Raw genomic sequence first — 19,639 nt, forward strand, 5'->3', positions numbered from 1 at the left:
ACCCTGTGAGCTAAAAGGCTGATGAGTGGGGGTTCCTCACCACTGCGTAGGTCACTTGGCTACACTCTCCATCAGCCACAATTCAGGATTTCTGCCTCTCTGCAACAGCTTTTGGAAAATGAACACCACCATGAGCACAGTGAGCTATGACATACTCTATGGCTACAAATGAACTGTGGCTAACATCTTTCAGAGGGCCTTTAAATCACAGAATGCCAGCATCTGTAATAACCTGTTCCCACTTGGGCTGGTTTGCACAGAGCTAATTCCTGCCTCAGGCAAGGGTTGGACTAGATGACCTCTGGAGGCCCCTTCCAGCCTGACCTCTCTATGACTAACCCACAACTTCGGAGCACTTCCCACACATACTTCCAATACGACCCACTGGCCTCGTACCCAACTCATCTCACCTGTTGTTGCTACTTGGGGCAGTAAGTTGTAATTTCCCACTGTCGGAGATTTAACTCTTCCCCTGGGGTTGCAACATGAGATGCAACCTGCAGATTTCACCTGAGATGACTGTAGAAGTATGTTGCAACAGGGTTGTACCTTTTGAAAGAGAGGAAACCTTTTCAAAGAGAGCAAAATAGCCTGGCTGCTTTTGAGCTGTGACCAGGAGGGGGGCCTGCTCTGCAGTGAAGCCAAGGCTGTAAAAATCAAGAACAGTTATAGGACAGGAGCGTGGTTTCATACCCACATCTGCACACTTGTCAGCTCTTCTCCTTTCAATGCAACAGGAACAGACGTACAAGGGATGTGTGTATGATTGGGAGGGAGGGCAAAGGGCTTGTGTGTGTTTGGTGCAAGTGGTTTTTAAGGTGTCAGTTCATTCTCTCTCTCCAATCAAGATGCAGAGGTCACTTTGCATTTTTCCCCAAAAGAAGGAAGCTAATTGCTAATCCTGGAGGAGGGGCTCGGGGATATGTAGTACCTGGATCAAGGTCAGACCCTTCTGCACCTGCTGGTCAATAAGCTTTCAGTAGTAAGACGGCATGAATGGAATCCCAACGGCTGTCCTAATTCAGAGACAAACCTTCTCACTTCCAGCTGGTGCCATCTCTCCCAGGCATCTCAGTGCATTACAGTATCCAAAGGGAAAGGACTTGCCACAAAGCTCTGCTAGCTAATGCAGCAAAGCACCCATAATGCACTCCAACAAAAAGGATTTTAACTGTTTCTTGATTTAAAAGTATGCAGCAAAGCAGAGCAGTTCAGTCCCTTCAGGTGCACATCCACACCTGGCCATTTGCTTTCAGGGCAGATCTGCCTCCATTGCCACAAGACCACATCATGCAAACACAGAAATGGAAAAGCATTGTGGGTATTAGCAGGTAAACCACCCCAAGTACTTGAGAGTTTCCACATGAGGTAGTTCTGCTTTCCTTGCTTCTGACCACCACGTACGTGGCTGCACCCTCAACTGAAGGCTTTTCAAAGGCTTTATCCACAAGCACTGCTAAAATACTTCCCCCATGATAGAGGCATGTTTGGACACATGTCAAGCTCAGACAGGGCAAGGAAGAGGGTAGGAAGAGACCCTGCCCCCACCAGATTCTTATTTGCCTGAAGCCACGGTACTCCTGTCTGAAACAAGAGGCATCTTGAGGCGCAAGCAAACGGAAAGCAAAAACCCTTTATTGTACACAGTACAGAATGTAACGCAGCATTGCAGGAGACACACAGCCCTGCTCAAATAAAGGTTACTTCCAATCAATCCTCAGATTAACCCTTTCTGCACTGTAGACTTTCCACACCAAAAAAAAAAAAAAAAAAGAAAAGAAAAGAAAAAGAAAGATAAAATCCATCTGCTAGATGCAGGAGTCCGGTGGGAAGTGCAACAGTGACACTGCCACCATCTTTCATGACTGTACAGGCCCATTTTATACATCATGGGGAGAGTAACTTAGTCTACAAAGAGTTAATCTTCATATGCTCAAAAAAAAATAAAAATAAAAAGAATGAATCGGCCAAAACCCAAACAAGGTTAACTAAGAAGTGGAGGGGTGGGATCCTATACAGCATTTACAACAAAAACTTGTAGCCAGTTGGGAAAAGATGCATATATGTTTAGTATATATGAGTGGTACAGGCATCTGGGGAAGCTGGAATTGAAAGGGCATGATTTTTTGTTTTTATGTGGATGAGAACAAGGTTAGTTTATGGTGAGACACTCTTCGACACCCACCCCCTGGCATCTTTACAGCTTAACTCTTAAAAAAACCCTACCCCCCCACAAACAAACAAACAAAAAAACCCCAACAACCCTCAAGACATTGGATCAGACTGAACATATGAAAAGTGACACCGAAATTAAAAAGTCTGTTTTGGGATGCCCATGGCTCAAGCTGTCTCCAATCCTTTCAATCCTATGCAGGTTTAAAACATGAACAGGGGGACAGGTCGTTCAGTAGTAAGAGGACAGTCATGCCCAGGGTTATCCACTGCTGTGGCTAGGGCAGTTGGCCAAGAGGATTATCCATGTGTTATATACGTATAATTCCCAAAGCGCGTCTGTGAATGCAGGGAACTGTACATGCAGAACCCCAGCCGGGGTCCCTGCTGCCACCATGGGATAAGCACACTACAACTGGACAACATGTGGGTGTAACTTCCACTTGGGAGCCAGGAACAGAAAAGCATAGAGCATTTACCTGCAGATGTACCTGGCTAGGAAGTCCCTCCATGACCCAGCTGTGGCATCTCAAAACATCAAGTGCTATCCCAGGCCAAGAAAGCAGCAGGTCTGCAAAAAAAGTTAGCTTCACCGTCAGATACAAAAAAACCTACAAAAAATTGGTTAGAAACTTTTCCCTAAAATGTGATCCCCATGATCCCCTTCCTGTGAAATTAAAGCAACAGCCTTGAACAGGGAAGAGGAGCAACCGAAACACCTGGGAGGGCAGCAAGGGGGAGCAGGAAGCCGTTATTTCAGAGAACCAGAGCAGGAGCTAGAAGAGCTGTCCACAGTGGAAGGAGGGGGGTCTGTCTGGGCTTAGAGGAAACAAAAGGCTTCCTCTGGTCACTGGTGTGTCCCGCGTTCCAAATCCAAAGTGCTGACCCTACCGAGGTATACCAAGCACCACACTTCAAGGCTAAATCACTCAGACTACCTTTGTCATCCCCCACCCCCCACTCCTACCACCCCCCCGCCCCTCCAAAAAAAATCCATTGTCTGTGCAAATCAAAGCCCTTTCCAACATACAAGGCAGCTACAAGTATTGTGATTGATGCAAAGCAGATTGTCATGACAATTCGCTACACAGTCACACTGTCTATCCAAGTTCCACGGGCACCATCATGAACAATGGCCACACAGTCACGTGTCTGTCCCTAAGCAACGTGGCCTGGACCAGAGACTCCATTTTAGCTCCCTCCCCCAAAATCTCTTGGTGGCTGCAGTGAGTGGAGCCTTCAGACACTGGCAGTCCTAATACACCAGTCCTCGGAATACAAGGTTTGTCTTCGGTGGCGACACTCATCGTACGTTTTAGGCTCCTTGGATGATGCTCACAAACACCAGTTTTACGAACAGCGAAAAATTCTTTACAAAACCATTGCCCTTATCTGCCTGACTTTGAAACTCTAGCATTAGCATTCAGCTGCTCGGCCAGCCAGTCAGTAAGCAAACCCCTCTGCGTAGGGGAGGTTGGTGCAATGATCCATCTCCAGGAGGTAAGCAGGGCTATCCTCAAAATGTGTCAGAGGCAAAGTGTCATCCTCGTTGACATGGACATCGGGCTCAGCCTTCAAGAAGGGGCGTTGATTGTCCGGGTAGGCCATAGAAAAGAGGGCATCTGGATCGCAGACAAATTTATACACGTACCGCTCTCCAGCCACCTGGAAATAGAGACAAAGGTTTGCATGAGGGGGCAACTATAGAGGGAGAAATAGCATGCACACCACGTAGCACCAACAGGACCAAGTCTCCTTTGGTAAGAGACACTGCTGGTGTTATGGAAGGAAGGATGCAGAGAACGCGATCCAAAGGGATGGAAGGGTCCCTTCAGCAGACTGCCCATTGGACAGGCATGAAAGAGGCAGAAGGGAAAGATTTGGCAGAGGTTTTTCCAAGAGGAACCTAGGGAATTTGCACGTTTATCTTCCACTTAAATCTGAAGGGGAGGTGGGCCTAAGCCCCTTCATGTGCTTTCAAAATCTCAGCTGCCACACATGACTCAGGGAGCGTAGGCGTATGCTACAATGGAGCGTCTCAGTGCTTCCCCTCCAAATCATCACCTCAAACCATCTCTGCCTTAAGAACAAGGCACTTTAACGAGCGCCCACTCCATACCAAATTGAGCACAACGATGGGTTTGTTCACTCGGTCCCCAAATACACAGCTACACTCATGTTTGCAGAGCTCCTTGGTTTAAAGGAAAACGCTTCTCTCCCCATGGAGAAAAGCAGTGCAGTGTTTCCAAGGGCTTTTTGTTGATGCTATTGTTAAAAAAAAAAAAAGGGGTCTCTTGAGGCTAAATCATCTGGATAAACACGCTCTTAAGTTCAGAAGTGCTTCATTGTACAATTTACTAGAGCAGTCTCCATGGCTACTTGCAGCTAAGACAAGCAGGAATAAAAAGTTAGGGTTGATCTCCACAATATCATGCCCCTTTCAAATGTCTGCCAGACTAGCAAAATAGAAACTACACAACACCAAGAGGACCGTGCTTATACCAGGGCAGCTTCAGGCCCCACTTTCAGGGTCAAAGCAGCCACATTGAATCCTGTACAAAAAGTTGTGCTCCTAACCACACTGAGCCCTGTACCAAACTTGTATGGGCAGTGGGTCTTGGTCACCTGGGATTTCCATCTCCATCTCGACACTGCTGTGCCTACAGCCTGCGGAAGAAGGTAAAATGGAACCCATGCCTCCTTCAGGCAACAATGCTCCTAAGGCAGCAGCAACTTCCTACTGCCTCCTTCTGGCTTAATCACTCCCCTCTTCCAGGTTTCTCTTCCCACAGCCTGGGGAGCCAACCCTTGCTCCTGCACAGTTTTACTGCCAGTCACAAGTAAGGAGGCCTCCCCTGAATTTGAACCAAACATGGTCTGTGAGTGCTGGAAGCACCCCATCTCCCCACCCACAGGAAGGCTCCACTTCAACCCCAAGCACCAGGCTTTCTCTGGATAGGAAGCAACGAGCCACTTGCCTTCTGCATGATCCCCTTTTCGTAGTAGTAGCGCAGGGAACGGCTGAGCTTGTCATAGTTCATGGCAGGTCGGTTCTTCTGGATTCCCCAGCGGCGAGCGACCTGGAAGGAAAGGAGATGGCAGTGAAGACCCAGCAGTAGCTCCAAAGGCTGTGCTGAAGTCAGACACTACTGAGAGGGTGACGTCCCAAAGACCTGGGAGGTCAGTGCCCCTCGACAGGCACCAACCCAGGCGCCAGAAACAGGCTGCTAGCCCACCTAAATGCTGCACGCATCCACTGCCTGCTCTCACCTCTCCAGTGCTCTCCAAGGGCCACGGCTATGGGAAGCGGGACTAGGCCCACGAACAAACTGCCCTTACATTACAGCACGAGGAAACCATAGCGACCTTATGACCAAAAGGCAAAAGGCTCAGGATGCTGTTAACCAGCCCCCTCTTGCCCCTGCCCAAGAAGTAGTTATTATACTACCTGCAAGTGGCTGAGCAAATCAACAGCCATTAGCCCTGCGGTTTCTGCTGGAGTCAATAAAGAATCATTAGAGTGGTCAGCTCTGAAACCTTAGATGAGCGCCCCCTCCGCCCCCCATCACTTGCGAGTTGCTCCTGAGCTGCGAGTGCACCAGCTCATTTCTAACAGCTTCCCGCAGCAGCCGGAAAAGCTTGACTCAATTTCAGTTCCCGTCGGGAGCAGGAATCCAAAGACATAAGCCTGCTGCCAGCCAATCCACCGCTTCCCAGGGGACCTTTGGCACCAGCAATAAGCCATGCAGCGCCATTACCCACTCAGAGGGAGATTGATGGGATTGCTTAGCACTAAGTGCTTGAATCCAAGCCCTGTCCACCAGAGGCATTATGACGGTGGGGAAATGTCAGAGGCCCAGGGCAGCCATCAGAGCCACACATGCAGTTTTAGAGCCATCCAGGGAACACAGCAGACAGCAGGGCGGCTCAGCTCTCCCAGGGTGCTCCAGATGGAAGGCCTGCTTTTACTTGCCAGTGTCAGCTACAGAATAAACCAGTGAGAAGCGTGCATCTAGCACGGTCCCTTCTGCCATATCCAAAACCCACCATGGGCACCCCATAACCACGCAGAGTTTTAACAGGAAGATGGGTCCAGCCCTCTACCGACTCTTCCCATCCTCACCACACAAGATGGGGAAACCATCTCTTGCTGCCCACGCGCCAGGCCAATCTAACGGGCTGCAGTAGCATATGGCAGGCCATGAATGGCACGTGCCCTTGGCGGCTGGGGGGGCACGGCTGCGCTGGCGGTGGCGGGAGCGCGGCAGTGGTAAGAATGGAGCTCCCGCAGACGCCACCGGCACTGTTGGCAGCTGGGGGGGGTGCAACATGAGCACCAACCAGGGGTTGGCAACCACCCAGAAGCTCTGATGGCAGTAGGGTGGCAAGCGGTGACCACCCACTGGCGCTGCTGACAGTGTCAGCAGTGCCTTTTTCTAGGGGGTGCACCGCCACACTCAGGGTGTGCACATGCACCCGCATGTACCTCTTATGCGTCACCCCTGTGGCAGGCTGACTTCTTCCGTGACTCCTTGACCGCAAAGATGCAGGCACAAGTGACAGAAGAGGAAGTTACAGCCACCACCCCCTGCTTGCCCCGTCTAGCTACAGCCACGACAACACACGCTGCCCCAAGGAGCACCAAACCCCTCAGCCTGGTTCTGCGAGCGGGTCTGCAACAGGAGCGTTCTAGGGCACGCCGCGATGTTCAGTCGCACGCTCTCCATCACCGCTTATCCACACAAGGACAAGTCGGTGCATTACACATGGCAGCCCTGTAGCTATGGTTACACAATCAATTCTGGGCACAGGGGCTTCACTGACACAGGAGGCCCCAGAAGAGCTTCTTTGCCTCTGCTGCGTGATAGCACATGCTGATGGATCCTGAGCACATGCTTGCTGCTGGCCAGGTGCTCACTTTGGGGGACCAGCAGGGCTCAAGGGCCTGCTCCAAGCACCTAGACAGCAGAGAGGCTTGCCTTCCCTACCACACCTCCCCATGCCCTGGGGAGGTGTCAGGAATCCAGGGTGAGGAGGCAGTCATCTCTCCTCCTCCTTCAGCAACCACATCCCAGGGACCAGCCCTCCTCCTGCAGCCTAGCTCGGCCACATGCATTCCTCCCCCCTCCCCGAATCCATTCCTCTCAAAAGGCAACAAATGCAGATTCACAGCGAAAGCATTTCCAGATGAAAGTGCAGCCTGTCATAATTCAGAGAGTGCTAAACTGGAGGACTATCAAAAGACATTTGATTAGGGAGCTGGCCAAAAAAGCCGTTTGAAAAACCACAATTTCCATGCACGGCGTAACAGATATTATGGATAATTACCCACCATGCACCACGCCGCTCTGCAGCTGGTTTCAATTACTCCTCAAACGGCTTCTTCCTCTGCGTCACCCTACAAGCTCGCCGTGACACTCCTTACGAGTACTGCAGAGGGTCAGTTATGAAACCCAGTACCTCCGTGGCAATCCTGGGACACAGCCCAAGCCACAGTGGAAACTAACAGAGGAGGCTCTTCGTGGATGTGGGCTGACAGTGATGCATCTGACCAGCTTCTGCTCGTTAACAGAAGGCAGCTACAAGCAGCAGAGAAAGTCTGTATGGCAGAGACATGGAACCATGCTCCAAGTTATGCAGGGACATTTCTGGCCTGCTTGGGAGATAGCACGGCAAGGCCCAAAGGGCTCCCCAAGGACAGGCTGGGACTCTAAGCAGACAGCCCAGCGGCTGGGCTTTAGGCTTAGTGCGTGGCCCTGCTGAGAAGGATTGATGGGAGAAGGTTTGATGCACAGCTGTCACACAGGGCCCACAGCCGGGCTTCCCTGCAGTCACTGGGCCAGTGCTACAGCCCCAGGGCAGCTGTGGCAAAGCAATGAAGAGCCCTGGCTGCAAACCAGGATGAATCCATACAGGCTGCAGAGGAGCGGCTTCCACAAGAGACTGCTGTCTTACAAAGGCAAAGAGCATCTCCTAGCCTGGGGCAGAGAGCCTGCATTGCAGGTGGGAAAACTTTCCTAGGGAGTTAACCCAAGCAGGGCAGAGCACATTGACACACCAGAGTCCCAAGACCAGCTCTGGGGTTCAGCTATTTGACACTGACCAGGGGCTTTGTGGAGGCGAGGAGGAGCATGCATCTTCCACACCACGCTGCCGAGAAGAGTAGGACCAGTGCATGCGTGTATCACTCAGGAAGGCAGAACAACTGCTCCAGCTGCTTCAGTGGAGGCCAAGCACTGGCTTTTCACCTTTAAAACCACCTCATCCTGCAAACAGACTCTACTGACCCCAGGGCACGAAGACTGGCAGGACACACCAGAGCCACCCTCTCACTGCCTCTGGCAGCTGTGGTGGTGCAACCTGTCCTGGCATCTGCTGAGATCCCTTCAGAAAACTACTGTAGCCCTGGCTGCTGGAGAGATGCCTCCATGCTGCTCCTGTTATATACCACCACGTGGCAGCAGCGCTGGCCCACGTCGGCTGGCACTCTTGAGCCCACTCTTCACCTCTCACTCAACTCAGGGGTGACTCAAACTCACTAGGGACTGCTGAAAGGTCACCATGAACCATTTCACTGCTGGACAATGCTGCTCAAGGCCAAAACCCAACCATCAATCTCACCCCACAGGCCTACCAGGCTGCCTCAATGACAGAAATGCAGCCTCCCATCCCCACCCAGTCTGCCAGTGTGAAGCAGGCCCCACTGCCAGCCTCACCCAGTTCAACAGAGCCTCACAACTTTTCCAGCTGTGATGACGTACGACACTACCTGGGCTGCTGTTGGGCCCAGCGGACCCACCCCGGGCACTGCCATGGGACATACTACACAGACACGTAGCGAGGCAGCCACATACCATTTCTGCACCTCGCAGTGGTCCCACACCCCTTGCCCTCCCCAACCAGCCTAGCCAAACCCAGCATCTTCCACCAGGGAGATTTACTTCTGCTCAGTTACAGGTGAGCAGTCAGTCATACAGGAGAAGGCAAGATCCAGAGGGTTATTTCCAGTCAAGGGTTTAACCACCCAGATTCAACCCCAGGCAAAGTCTTTGGCTGCTCCCCGCCCCCGTGGCATCCTGACCACTGAAGGGAGGCAAGGCTGCCTGGAAACCAAGGCCTTCACGATACAGCAAGAAACTAAGCAGCACTTGCAAAAGCAGGTGGTGCTGGGGAGTCCTGCCATCAGGTCTGTACCTCTTCAGGCTCGATCAGCTTGAACTCCATGCCCCGGCCCGTCCAGGCGATGAAGTGGGCGTTGGCTGGGTCATCCAGAAGTGTGACCAGGAACTGCCAGAGCTGCAGAGACCCTCGTCTCTGGTATGGGGGCCCCTCCCGATAGATGGTGGGCTCTTGCTTCACTTTGCCTGCACAGGTCGAGACAGGTTGTTAGGTCACATGCCTCTGGTGCTGTGCTCAGCCAGGCGCCCCCCCCACCCCCCTCTAGCCCCTCTAAACCATGGCGGCCTGCCACCACTAGAGGAGCCATGCCAGGGTCTTCATCAACTCAACTGTGCAGGGCAGCTCCCTGACCCACCCCACTATGTCCCCACCATTGCATCGCGCTTACCTTCCAGCCTCTCTGGCACCACACATGTGTCATCAAAGTACAGCCGGGCATCTTTGTCATAGGAAAACCCTAGAGGGAAAAGCAGGCCCGTTAGCTAAGTGCAGCATCCTATATGGCCCTCTGCAACCCAGAGCAGCCAGGAGAGCCACCCATGGGACGTCGGAAAACTCAAGGGACATGGGTTGGACCCCATCTATGCTCAGGGGAAGCCCCATTTTATTCATCCTCTGAAGTTTAAGACCAAATGTGACCCCCATGCCAGTCTGGCCCAAGGCCCAAAACAGGAACTCCTAGAGGCCACCCCTTGTTCTGAAGGAAAAAAATCTTTAAAGGAACTTTCCATCAAACCTAAAGCCTTGTTCCACAAGCCTTCGTGGGTGGCTTCAGAGAGCAAGCCTGGTCTTTTTAGACTAGAGGTTCACGTCAGCAAGCAAGCTGGAGCCCTCACTGCTGCTGGAGCCCAGTTCAGGTCTGTTGTCCCCTCCTCTCCCCTCCCCTCCAGCAGCTGCAGTAACCAGAGCCCTTGTTGTGTTTGCATGGGGGCAAGTTACCTCACTTCAGACCATATAGCACGTAGCTCCCTCCCTAAATCAGAGGAGTGCCAAGCAGGCAGCCCTCGGGGAGCGTGGTTGAGAGAAGCTGTGCGGTTTCTCTCCCCAGCTAACAGCTGGGATGGTCTGTTAGCTCCGGTGAGGCGGCAGTTGGATGGAGATACGCTATTAGCAGCTGCAGAGGCAGCAGGCAGCATCACTGCCTAGCACCCCCAGCTCAGGGGGCAGGAAGGAAGGTGTCCTGTGGGCTGAACTGCGGGTGCAGAAGGAGATGGGAGTCCTCGGTGAGAGGCAGATTGGATCTCTAATCAAAGCTGGCTCGCTTCTCCATCTGCATTCATGGGACCGCACCCAGTGTGGCAAAGGAGTGATAGCAGGCCTCAGCCAGGTGGCAGGGGCCTGCTAGGCTGGCACCGAAGCACTCGTTACTCTGAGGTGTTGAGAGCGCCGCTTCAGCAGGCAGAAAAGCACAGGGCAGAGATGCTGCAGCCTGCATGTAGCTTCAAACACTTCCTCCAAGCACCTGCCCTGACCTTGCTGTTGCAGGGAGATGAACCTTGCTGCCGGGTGCTGCCTGGGTTTGGTAGCAGTGCAGTAGCACCTGCTTACACAGCAGCCCAGCCCCAGAAGGCTCCTTTTCCCTGGGATGCATTTCAGTGGCCCCTGAGGGAGTCAGGGGGTGCCCCTCCATTCATCAGCTGCCATGGCCAGCACAGCTACCAGCACCATGCAGATGCCTTGCCTAGGGACTAGGGTCAGTGATGCTCAGTGGGACTCAGGCTGCCTCAGACCTCCTGCCCACAAGCACCACTGCTGTCAAGAGCTGGAGTGAAGCATGTCAGAAGCAAGCTGACAGCCAGTGCAAACCTCTTTGCTTTTCAGTGGCCATTTTGGGGATTTCTTGGGTAACCAACTGCCTGGGAAGGCAGAGAACTGGAGTCAGTGACCCCAGGTACCCTTCTGATTTCTCCTGTTAGTGATAGGAAGGAGAAACTCTGTGCTGATCCTGCCAGGATCTTGGCAGCTGGATTGAGCAAGAAGTGCCAGGCAACAGCCACCCTCACATTCACCCAGCCTGCCCCCTGGCCCTCTCCCTTTTGAGAATGCCAGCATCGTACTACCCCTTGACTGCATCTGGTCATCAGTTCCCATTTTTCTACCCAAGCCAAGAGTGCACAGCCAGCCCTTGCCCCCTCCCTGATACATGTTGTCCCATGCCCATGTGAGCACAACTCACCATCATGGCTGCCGGGGAAGTAGCCCCCTCCTCTCATGTACGAGGACTGGCAGGTAGGCACTTCTGAAATGGAGATGGAGGCTGCGTTAGTGCCTTGCTGAATGCAATAGGCTTTGCACGGTCAGGCTAGAAAAGCAGAAGCAGCCTGATGGGGAAGTGCAGGACTGCATGATCACACCAAGGCCCACACAGACCTGCTTCGAGGGAGCAGAGCCCACAGCATCTGGATAGACCAGCTTCAACCCCTTCCCAGACTAAGGCCACCCCCTGCTCCCCGGCCTACGCTGGTCTGCTGCCTGCTTCGCCAACAGGAAGCCAGGCAAGCCCCTGAACACAACAGCTCTGACATGGAAGAGTTAACGCAAAAGGCAGCTGTTGTTCCAGGAACCACTTGCTGGCAAGATTGATCTTTAACTCGCATTTGCTTTTACTTGCCACTTCCCTGAAAGGGTTTCCTCTCTTGCCTTGAAAACTAACAGCTTAAAAAAACAAACAAACCCACCAGCACAGCAGGTTTTAACTCTGAACTTTTCCTTCCCTGCTCCCATGTCAAAACTATTTACCACTTGATTTTAGATGGGCAAGACGAGCTGAACCAGAGAGAGGACTCCAGAGAGTGGTACTGCATTTGTGGATGTTGATACGCTACCAAGGAAGGCATGTATATTGTTCCTAGAAGTCTTTATAAGCCACCTCCTCTGCTCTCATCCGCCTACTCCAGCTGCCTCCCTCCACCCCTCCCTCCCCCTTCATTCCCTTTGCAAGAACATCCCTTTGGTGACCACAGAGAGAAGCCACGGCTACAATACAACAGGGCAGGCGCTTTTCCTAGTTTGGAAGAGATCCACAGTAAAGTGGCAGCCTGCAAAGGTCGATGGATATTCTCAACAGGGGAAAGGTCATTTGCAACAGCCTTCATTACAAAAAAAAAATAAGGCTCCTTTTAACCCCCCCCCCCCCCCCCCCCCCCATGGCTCAGGCCATATAAAGAGGGAGAGGAATGGAGATAACAAGGGTCCTTAAAAAAAATAAACCCTTGCAGCTCCTCTTCCACCCCCCACCTGCTCCAACTGGTAGCTGATGACCAGGTTCCATCCTGAGGTCACAGTATTTTTAGGCTTAATGCGATTAGAGGATTTGCCATCGTGAGGCGGGTGGGGCCCTGCACCAACAACAGACAACAACAGAAATCACACAACTGGGCAGCATGGTTGGCACTGGGGGGGCTCTCTCCCCTCCCTGAGGGAAGCGATGGGCCTGAACCCATCTAAATCAGTGGCGTGCCCCAATAACCCCCCTGCATGGTGCCTCGGACTAGGGGACTCATGTCGCATCGCAGATGGCAGCTCCCAGCTACGTGGACCCCTGAAGCTTAGTCATAGCAACACCTGTCAAAGGCCAGGGGCTTATTTATGTATTAAGTGAAAACAGAGATAAATCTGTCCTTCTAGCTAGGTGAAAAGGTTGGTGGCAGCAAGTGGGAAGCAGCTCCCTCTGTCCCCAGGGGAAAGTGCCAAAGCTGCCCGGGCCATTGCTTTAACATGACACTTGAGAACGGTGGAGAGGAAGTTGCCAGGTAAACCTCAGGAGCGGCGGGTGGGCTGGCCGCAGTTATTTTTAACTTGCTGAGAGCGGCAGGGTCTATGCACCAACATTCCCCCCCCGGCAGCCCCCCCAGCCTCAGTGGGTAGATGGAAGAGATAAAAGGCTGGCTCTGCTCTCATTCCGAGGCGTGCAGATCAGACAGGACTTGCAGAGCTGGGACGTGGCCCTCGTTCCCCTCCAGATGTGCAGCATGGCATGCACATTGCTCTCAGCTGCTGGTCTACTTGGCACTGCGGCTACGCCGAAGGGCTAAGGCAGAGCTCCGCTCCAGCAGGGCTGTGGGCCCTGGCACGAGGGATTTGCTTCCCTCCTCACCTCACTTTGGGGTCTGGCAGTTGAACTAGTACCAAACAGGGACATGTAGCAGCATATGGTGGGAGTCTTGCTTGAAGCAAGGTTACAGCCTGGGATATGCTCCCACAGTGTGTGTGCAAATACACTCTTAGGGCCTCGGCATGGGGGTGGGAGGTCTCTTCCCTAGTCCCAGACAGTCCCTCACAACCTCCATACTGAGGGCCCAGCTCTCATACTGACCTGAGTCAATGCAGTAATCCCTGGGTTCCTGCTTAATGCCCATTGGAGACTGGAACCCATGCCTGGCAGGCCCAGGGATGCCCGGGACCCCATGATCATAGAGGGGATCATGGTACTCCTGTTTGAATCCCTGAGGAGGGTGGGGGGCAACAGGGACGATTGGCTCCGACATCTGCCTGTGGTAGACAGGGCGATTGTCTCCAGGGACCCCTGGCTGAGGGGGAAAAGGATGGCAGGGTTCAGACATCTGTCGCTGGAACCTAGGAGGGAGGGAAACACAAAGACATGGGGAAAAAAAGATGTTACCCTGGAGGGCAAAAAACACGTGTTCCCAGCATAGGCAGGCAGTCCAGGCTCCACTGGGGTCACGGAGCTTGCTACTCCAATTAGAGGTTAACAACCCAGGCCTATTTTTTTCACTGGGAGATGCCATCCAAGGCATTCCTACGCAAGCGACTGCAAGCGCCAACACTGCCAGCTGCCACACAGAATAACCACAGACAGGGGACACGGCAATAAGTGCAGAGGGGAACAAAGGGCCATGCTCCCCTCCTAGCACCGGAGACAATCCTGCCAACAGCTTTAGGCAGGCCAGGGGACCTCTGTAAAATGCAACAAGAAGTGGAGTAGACTGTCCAGGGATGTCTTACTCCCAAAGCTAGGGAGCAAGACCTCAATGTGATGGGTCTGGGGCTGTGAAAAGGACAGTGAGCAGCTAAGTGTCCAACACCACATGCTGGGGATGAATCTCTGAGAAAGCCCTCATAACATCTCTTCCTTGTGAAAAATGGTGGAAGGTTCACCAGTTTTAAGGCCAGAAACTTACTCATCCCCAGCAGATGTGACTGTAGCTCTCCAAGTGGCCTCCCAAGGAAGAAACAAGCTGTTGATGAGAACTACAACTGCCACAAAGGACTCAGTTTTCTCTAATGGGGTGAGAATGTGTGGGGGAAAGAACAGTTAAGATGATGAGCTTAGTTTGAACTTGATAACAGACTGCAAGGACCCCACCATCACCAGCTCATAAAGCAGTGACCAGTTACCCAGTAGATCTGGAGGGACTGAAGTTAAATTCAGAAGTCAAGCTGTTCTTATGCAGACCAAAAAGAGACCTTGTGACTGCCTACCTATACCCCCCACACCCCTTGGGTCCAGCCAGTTCTGTTCCTCCGCTGCTAAGGGAGCCACCCCCAGGCTGTGTCCAGTAGGGGACACCCCAGGACCACTCCCCTACCCTTGTTTCCTGGAGCACCTACCATCTTTACTGGGGGGAGTGGGCAGGGGGAGAAAGGCTTTGGGCACAATGATCCATTTCCCACTCTTCGCTCCTTTGTGGCGACTTGCATAATGTGAGTTCAAGCACCAGAGAGAATCAACCAAGCCCTGTCCACATCAAGGGAATCAGACTGGCACATGCAGCTGTCTCTCCTTCCTCAACTTCTAGGCCTTGCACAAAAATCTCCTCTTGGTACCTCACCTGGTGCTCAAGCAGATGAGAGACAAGTCCCCATCTCCAGGAAAGTCAGGAAGCCCTTTCCATATTTCTGGCAGAGGGAGAAGTTCAAAATGAAGACACAGAGGAGAGAGGGGCCCTGTGGCAAGTTTGCTCCCATGGAGGACTGGACACATGTATAAATGCTCAATCCATTTAGCAATCAACGGAAGACAAATGGCTGCTAACCTGCCTCTGAGGCTGGGATTAAGCCTTTAACATGCTAAGGTGGGAACAGAGCACATTTTCCCAAAGGCCATATACCTTGGAGCTCACGCAGATGCTCAAGATGACAAGCTCCTGACATGGCCCACTCAGGGCAACCCTCAAACAACTCAGTACTGAAGAACCAGCTCCTTTCAGGATTCTGCTCCCCTAACTCTTGAACTTCCCCCTTCTGGCCTCTCAATTCAAGGATGTTGCTAAACCACGTGCCTATGTGCAGCCCAAGTCCCATTTCTCACACCAGGGAATCACTCATGTGTGACTGGTGCCACCTTACTCGGGGTGGGGGGGGGGGGGCCCCTGTGCCTCCCCTGCGAGCAGTCCCACTGACTGGTGGGGGTCCCTCCGTGGCCGATCTCACTGCCTGGGGGGACCTCTGCAATCAATCCCACGACGGCTGATCACTGCAGTCACTTCCGGGAGCGGCTGCAGCTGAGGCCACTTCTGGGAGCGGCTTCAGCAATTGGCTGGCACTTGCCGGGGGGACACCAGTGCTCTCGCCTGCCCCACTGCCCATCGCCTAAGTGGCGAGTGTGGCCAGTCAGGGGGTGCACATGCACCCCCTTGTGCCCCCTGCGTGTCGCCACTGGAATCACTGCCATCCACAGGGAGGAGAGCGCAGCTTCCATGGCCCTATTTTTGACCTTACAGGGGCTAAGTGCTGACAAGCTGGAGAGAGGTGGATGGGAGCCCTGCCTGGCGTTTCACCACGCACGCGCAGAGACTCCAGTGCCCTAGCAGATTAACACCTTGAAAGGCGATCTGTACAAATCCATTCCCTTTGCAAGCACCCCAAGGCCTGCACGGCATTTGGCCTTGTAACCGGATCCTCTGCAGCTGACAGGCCTGGATTACTGCACTTCCGCTGGATGTCCCTCTAACCTTCCAGACTGAAACTCTAGCCCTGCACTGGCATGGCCTCTGTAGGAAGTGGCACTTCCAGATGAGGCCGAGTCAATATCCCAAACATAGCTGTAAGGTCGTCTGCAGCTCAGAGCCCCATGGTCTGCAAAGCAACCTCAGATGTCATTCACTCAGGGGGGTTTTTGGAAAGAGCTGTGGTGGGGAGGAAGATGAGAGCAGAAATATGCAGAGAGGTAAGCTCGTCTTTTGAAGCCCAATGTTGATTTATGTTCCTATGGCTTCCACTGGTGCAGCTTAGCCAAGCATTTTCCATATCATCCTGCTTATGATAAAATTTGTCCAACTTTTTTATGCCCTGACCTTCATGTGACACAGAGCCCTCCCTCCTCCAGGCCCCTCTCTGAGGGACTGATCTGCATTCTGCAGGCAGGACCTTTAAAAAGAAGTCCCTTGTTTACAGAGACCAAACAAGTTAAACCCTACAGATACAGGTACAGCTCTGTTTCTACAGAGCCTTTTTCTTTCCACTTCCCCACTCTTCCAGCAGAACTGGCCTCTACAGGGTTCTCAGCCTTAAACATCCACAGCAGCTCTTCCAAGACAAAGAACTAACTCAAAGGAGAGCACAGACTTCCTGGTTCCTAACCTAGGCAAAGTAAGGCCCACAGCTTGCTCTAAAAGGCCTAGCTAAATATTGGATATGGACACAAGAACAGAGGGAAAGAAAGAGTTACTGAAACTATGCTGAGCTAAGATGCTGCTTCTGCATGTTTTAGTCATAGCTGCTGGTCTGAATGGGCAGCCACATTCCACACAGCTCTCCCAGGGAAACTGGAGACAGGCAAATTTGATGCAATAAGATGGATCTGCAACTTGGCAAGAGTCAAATAGAATAAATTGCTAATTCTTCGGCAAGAAACTGGAAATGCCGACTTAAGTGGGAAGCTACCATGACCTCGGGCAGCAGTGAGCTCGCCAAATGCCAATCATTTTCACCAACACATACTAAAGGGAAGGACAACAAGCACTTGTGAGGATGTTATGAGGAGGGATAGAGCACATCTAGGCAAGCTGAAGTGGGATAGAAACGCGTACAAACATGGAAGATTAAGTAAGGACAAGTGTCCAGCAACTCCCACACAAGACAATAGCAAGACTCATGTATGTGCAAGCAGGAGCTAGGCAAAGGTATCAAAGAAACAACCTTGGCTCTGTGTTGATAAGAAACTGAGGTGGGGTGTGGAGGGGGCAGGAAATGAAAGGAATGTTCCTTTTTCTTTTTTCCCCTGCAGGACATACAAATAAGACACAGTACTAAATCCTCTTAGCCAGTCCCCTACACAGTGTGGAGGGGGTAGTTAGAACTGGGTGAGGATACCTACTTAGTTCTCAGTGAGCTTCCAAGTGAGTTATTAGGTGAGCTGGGAAGAGAACCTGCACCTTCCGCCTCCTAGTCTGGGGACAGATGCACTGGTGGGCACTCATGGTGGGACATTTTCCTCACCAATGGCTTATAGCCTACAGTTAGAGTTTTAAAAATGTATCCTCACTCAGGCAAGCAAAGAAGGTTCTTAGTGTTTTCAGACTCTCTACAGGACACATCCCATAAGATGCATTTCCCAAATTGGAGCTTTGTTTAGATGGAGCAAGGCTGGGAGTGCACCTCAGCAATCTTGAGCAAAGCGCATTACAGGGGTATCTCTAAAACAGGCACTGCTAAACTTACACTCCTGAGTTATCCAACCCTGTTGATAAATGGAAACAGAGCAGGCACACAACCAACTCCAACTGAGCCCTGCAGTGACACTATGCAGGGTTAGCAAAGACTCATGGTGCTTCTACAACATTTCACTTGCCCATAACTGGCAGCAAGGATGGAGGGAATAGGGGTGGCCAAGCTCCTATTCTCCAATAGCCTTCCAAAGATTGGGCACTGCCAGAAGACCCTGACCAGCCTCCAGGGGCAGGGTAACTCCCTAAAACTGTTTTACAGGCCAGCACTTTGTGAAACAGCTAAAGAGAGAGTCCATCTACTCAACTTCTGGGCTGGAAGGCACATATACCACTGGTATGGCAGAGAAGTAAAAGTTAACAATGGTTAAGGAAACTAACTGGGGAAGGGCAGGAAACCTGCTTGACACCATCCTGCATAGGACAGATAGCAGCAAAGTTACACTGTGACAAGCAGAAAGGCACAATCCCTCCTGGAAAAGCAGAGGTAGTTGGGAAGGAACATGGACTGAGTCAGTGCTTAAACTCTCATAGTCTGCCATAAATCAGCACCAGTCTCTTTGAGCCCAGCTGAAAAAGCTGGACTCTCTTGGGGAGAGGCAGCAAGGCACAGGCAGCATGAGGTTTGTGTCAACCCCCTGCTGTTGTCTTGGGGTGGAAACAATGGTAAGTTAGGGTGAATGTGGCAGCAGAGCACCGACTGGTTTGGAGAGATGCCTCTCAAGGAAGCAGAAAGCAATAAAGATCTTTGCAAAAGGTGACAAATGTTGCATCAAGCCCTTTTAAAAAAAAATCCCAAGATCTGCAGTTTTCATCCATCTTTTGATTTCTAAAAGGAAGAGAAACAGACAAAAGCAGAAGTGATCTGCTTGGTTATAAGGATGGGGCATCACATGGCCCTGATCAGGCGTGTTTGATCCTCTGTTTGTCTGTCCCATACTCGCCAAAACGACACTCAGCTGTTAAATTCTGAGAAAAGGGATCAACCTGCTGGGTTTGGAGAAACTTCTGCTTGGTCTTAAGAGAAGAGAAAAGCACACGTTTGGTCTAGACAGAAGGCAAATGGTGCTTGTTACCTGTGCTCTGTTGGATACTGGTTTTCAGGCATCATCTTTGGCATTTGCATGGGTGGATGAGGTGGCCGGGGCACTGCAAACGTTTGCTGCCTTGGTTCCTGAAGAGAATGAAGGGCAGGTGCAGTTGATGCTGGGGGAGCCCCCCGCAGCGGGCCTGGAGGCGCGACATGGGCCGCGGTCTGCACAGACGGAGGTGGTGGAGGGGGCGGAAGCGACGAGTTCTGATGGGCGGGCGACACGGGTGTAGCAGGTGGGGTTACTGGCTTGAACCCGGCTTGGGGCTTTCTGTCATAGGCACTGCAAATGGAAGACAGAAAGGACCGTGATGTTGCAAGGACCACAGGAGCAGTCTCCCGACACTGCTCACAGCTACCCAAGCCTGCTAGTGTTTCCTGGCTGTTAGGAGGCAGTGGCACTAACACTGCTGGGTTGTGAGCAGCCCCCAGGGAAATCTCTGTACCTCAGAGAAGCAGCAGGCAAGATAGGTCCCCATGATGAAGCCTCAGATTTCCCACAATCTTTCCCCTTCCAATCACGTGTGAAAAAAACAAAAAACCCAGCTCGTCATATTTAAACCTTTCCCTA

At 52.2% G+C, this 19,639-nt stretch overlaps 1 protein-coding gene across 3 annotated transcripts in view; it reads right to left on the reverse strand.

Annotated features, from left to right (window-relative positions):
* Window positions 1-1,613: 1,613 nt before the first annotated feature.
* ETV5 (ETS variant 5) overlaps window positions 1,614-19,639 on the reverse strand; it is a 30,773-nt gene continuing 12,747 nt past the window's right edge. For all 3 annotated transcript variants that reach the window (XM_025214738.1, XM_014524363.2, XM_006032979.3), the window contains 7 exons: window positions 19,055-19,351; window positions 13,667-13,926; window positions 11,528-11,590; window positions 9,740-9,808; window positions 9,367-9,536; window positions 5,151-5,252; window positions 1,614-3,837 (listed from right to left, as the gene is read on the reverse strand). In XM_025214738.1, coding sequence (XP_025070523.1) covers window positions 3,616-3,837; window positions 5,151-5,252; window positions 9,367-9,536; window positions 9,740-9,808; window positions 11,528-11,590; window positions 13,667-13,926; window positions 19,055-19,351 — 1,183 coding nt within the window. In that variant the 3' untranslated portion in view covers window positions 1,614-3,615. The remainder of the gene's footprint in view (window positions 3,838-5,150; window positions 5,253-9,366; window positions 9,537-9,739; window positions 9,809-11,527; window positions 11,591-13,666; window positions 13,927-19,054; window positions 19,352-19,639) is intronic.

Source organism: Alligator sinensis, unplaced genomic scaffold, assembly GCF_000455745.1.
Source record: "Alligator sinensis unplaced genomic scaffold, ASM45574v1 scaffold1086_1, whole genome shotgun sequence".
Classification (NCBI taxonomy): Eukaryota; Metazoa; Chordata; order Crocodylia; family Alligatoridae; genus Alligator; species Alligator sinensis.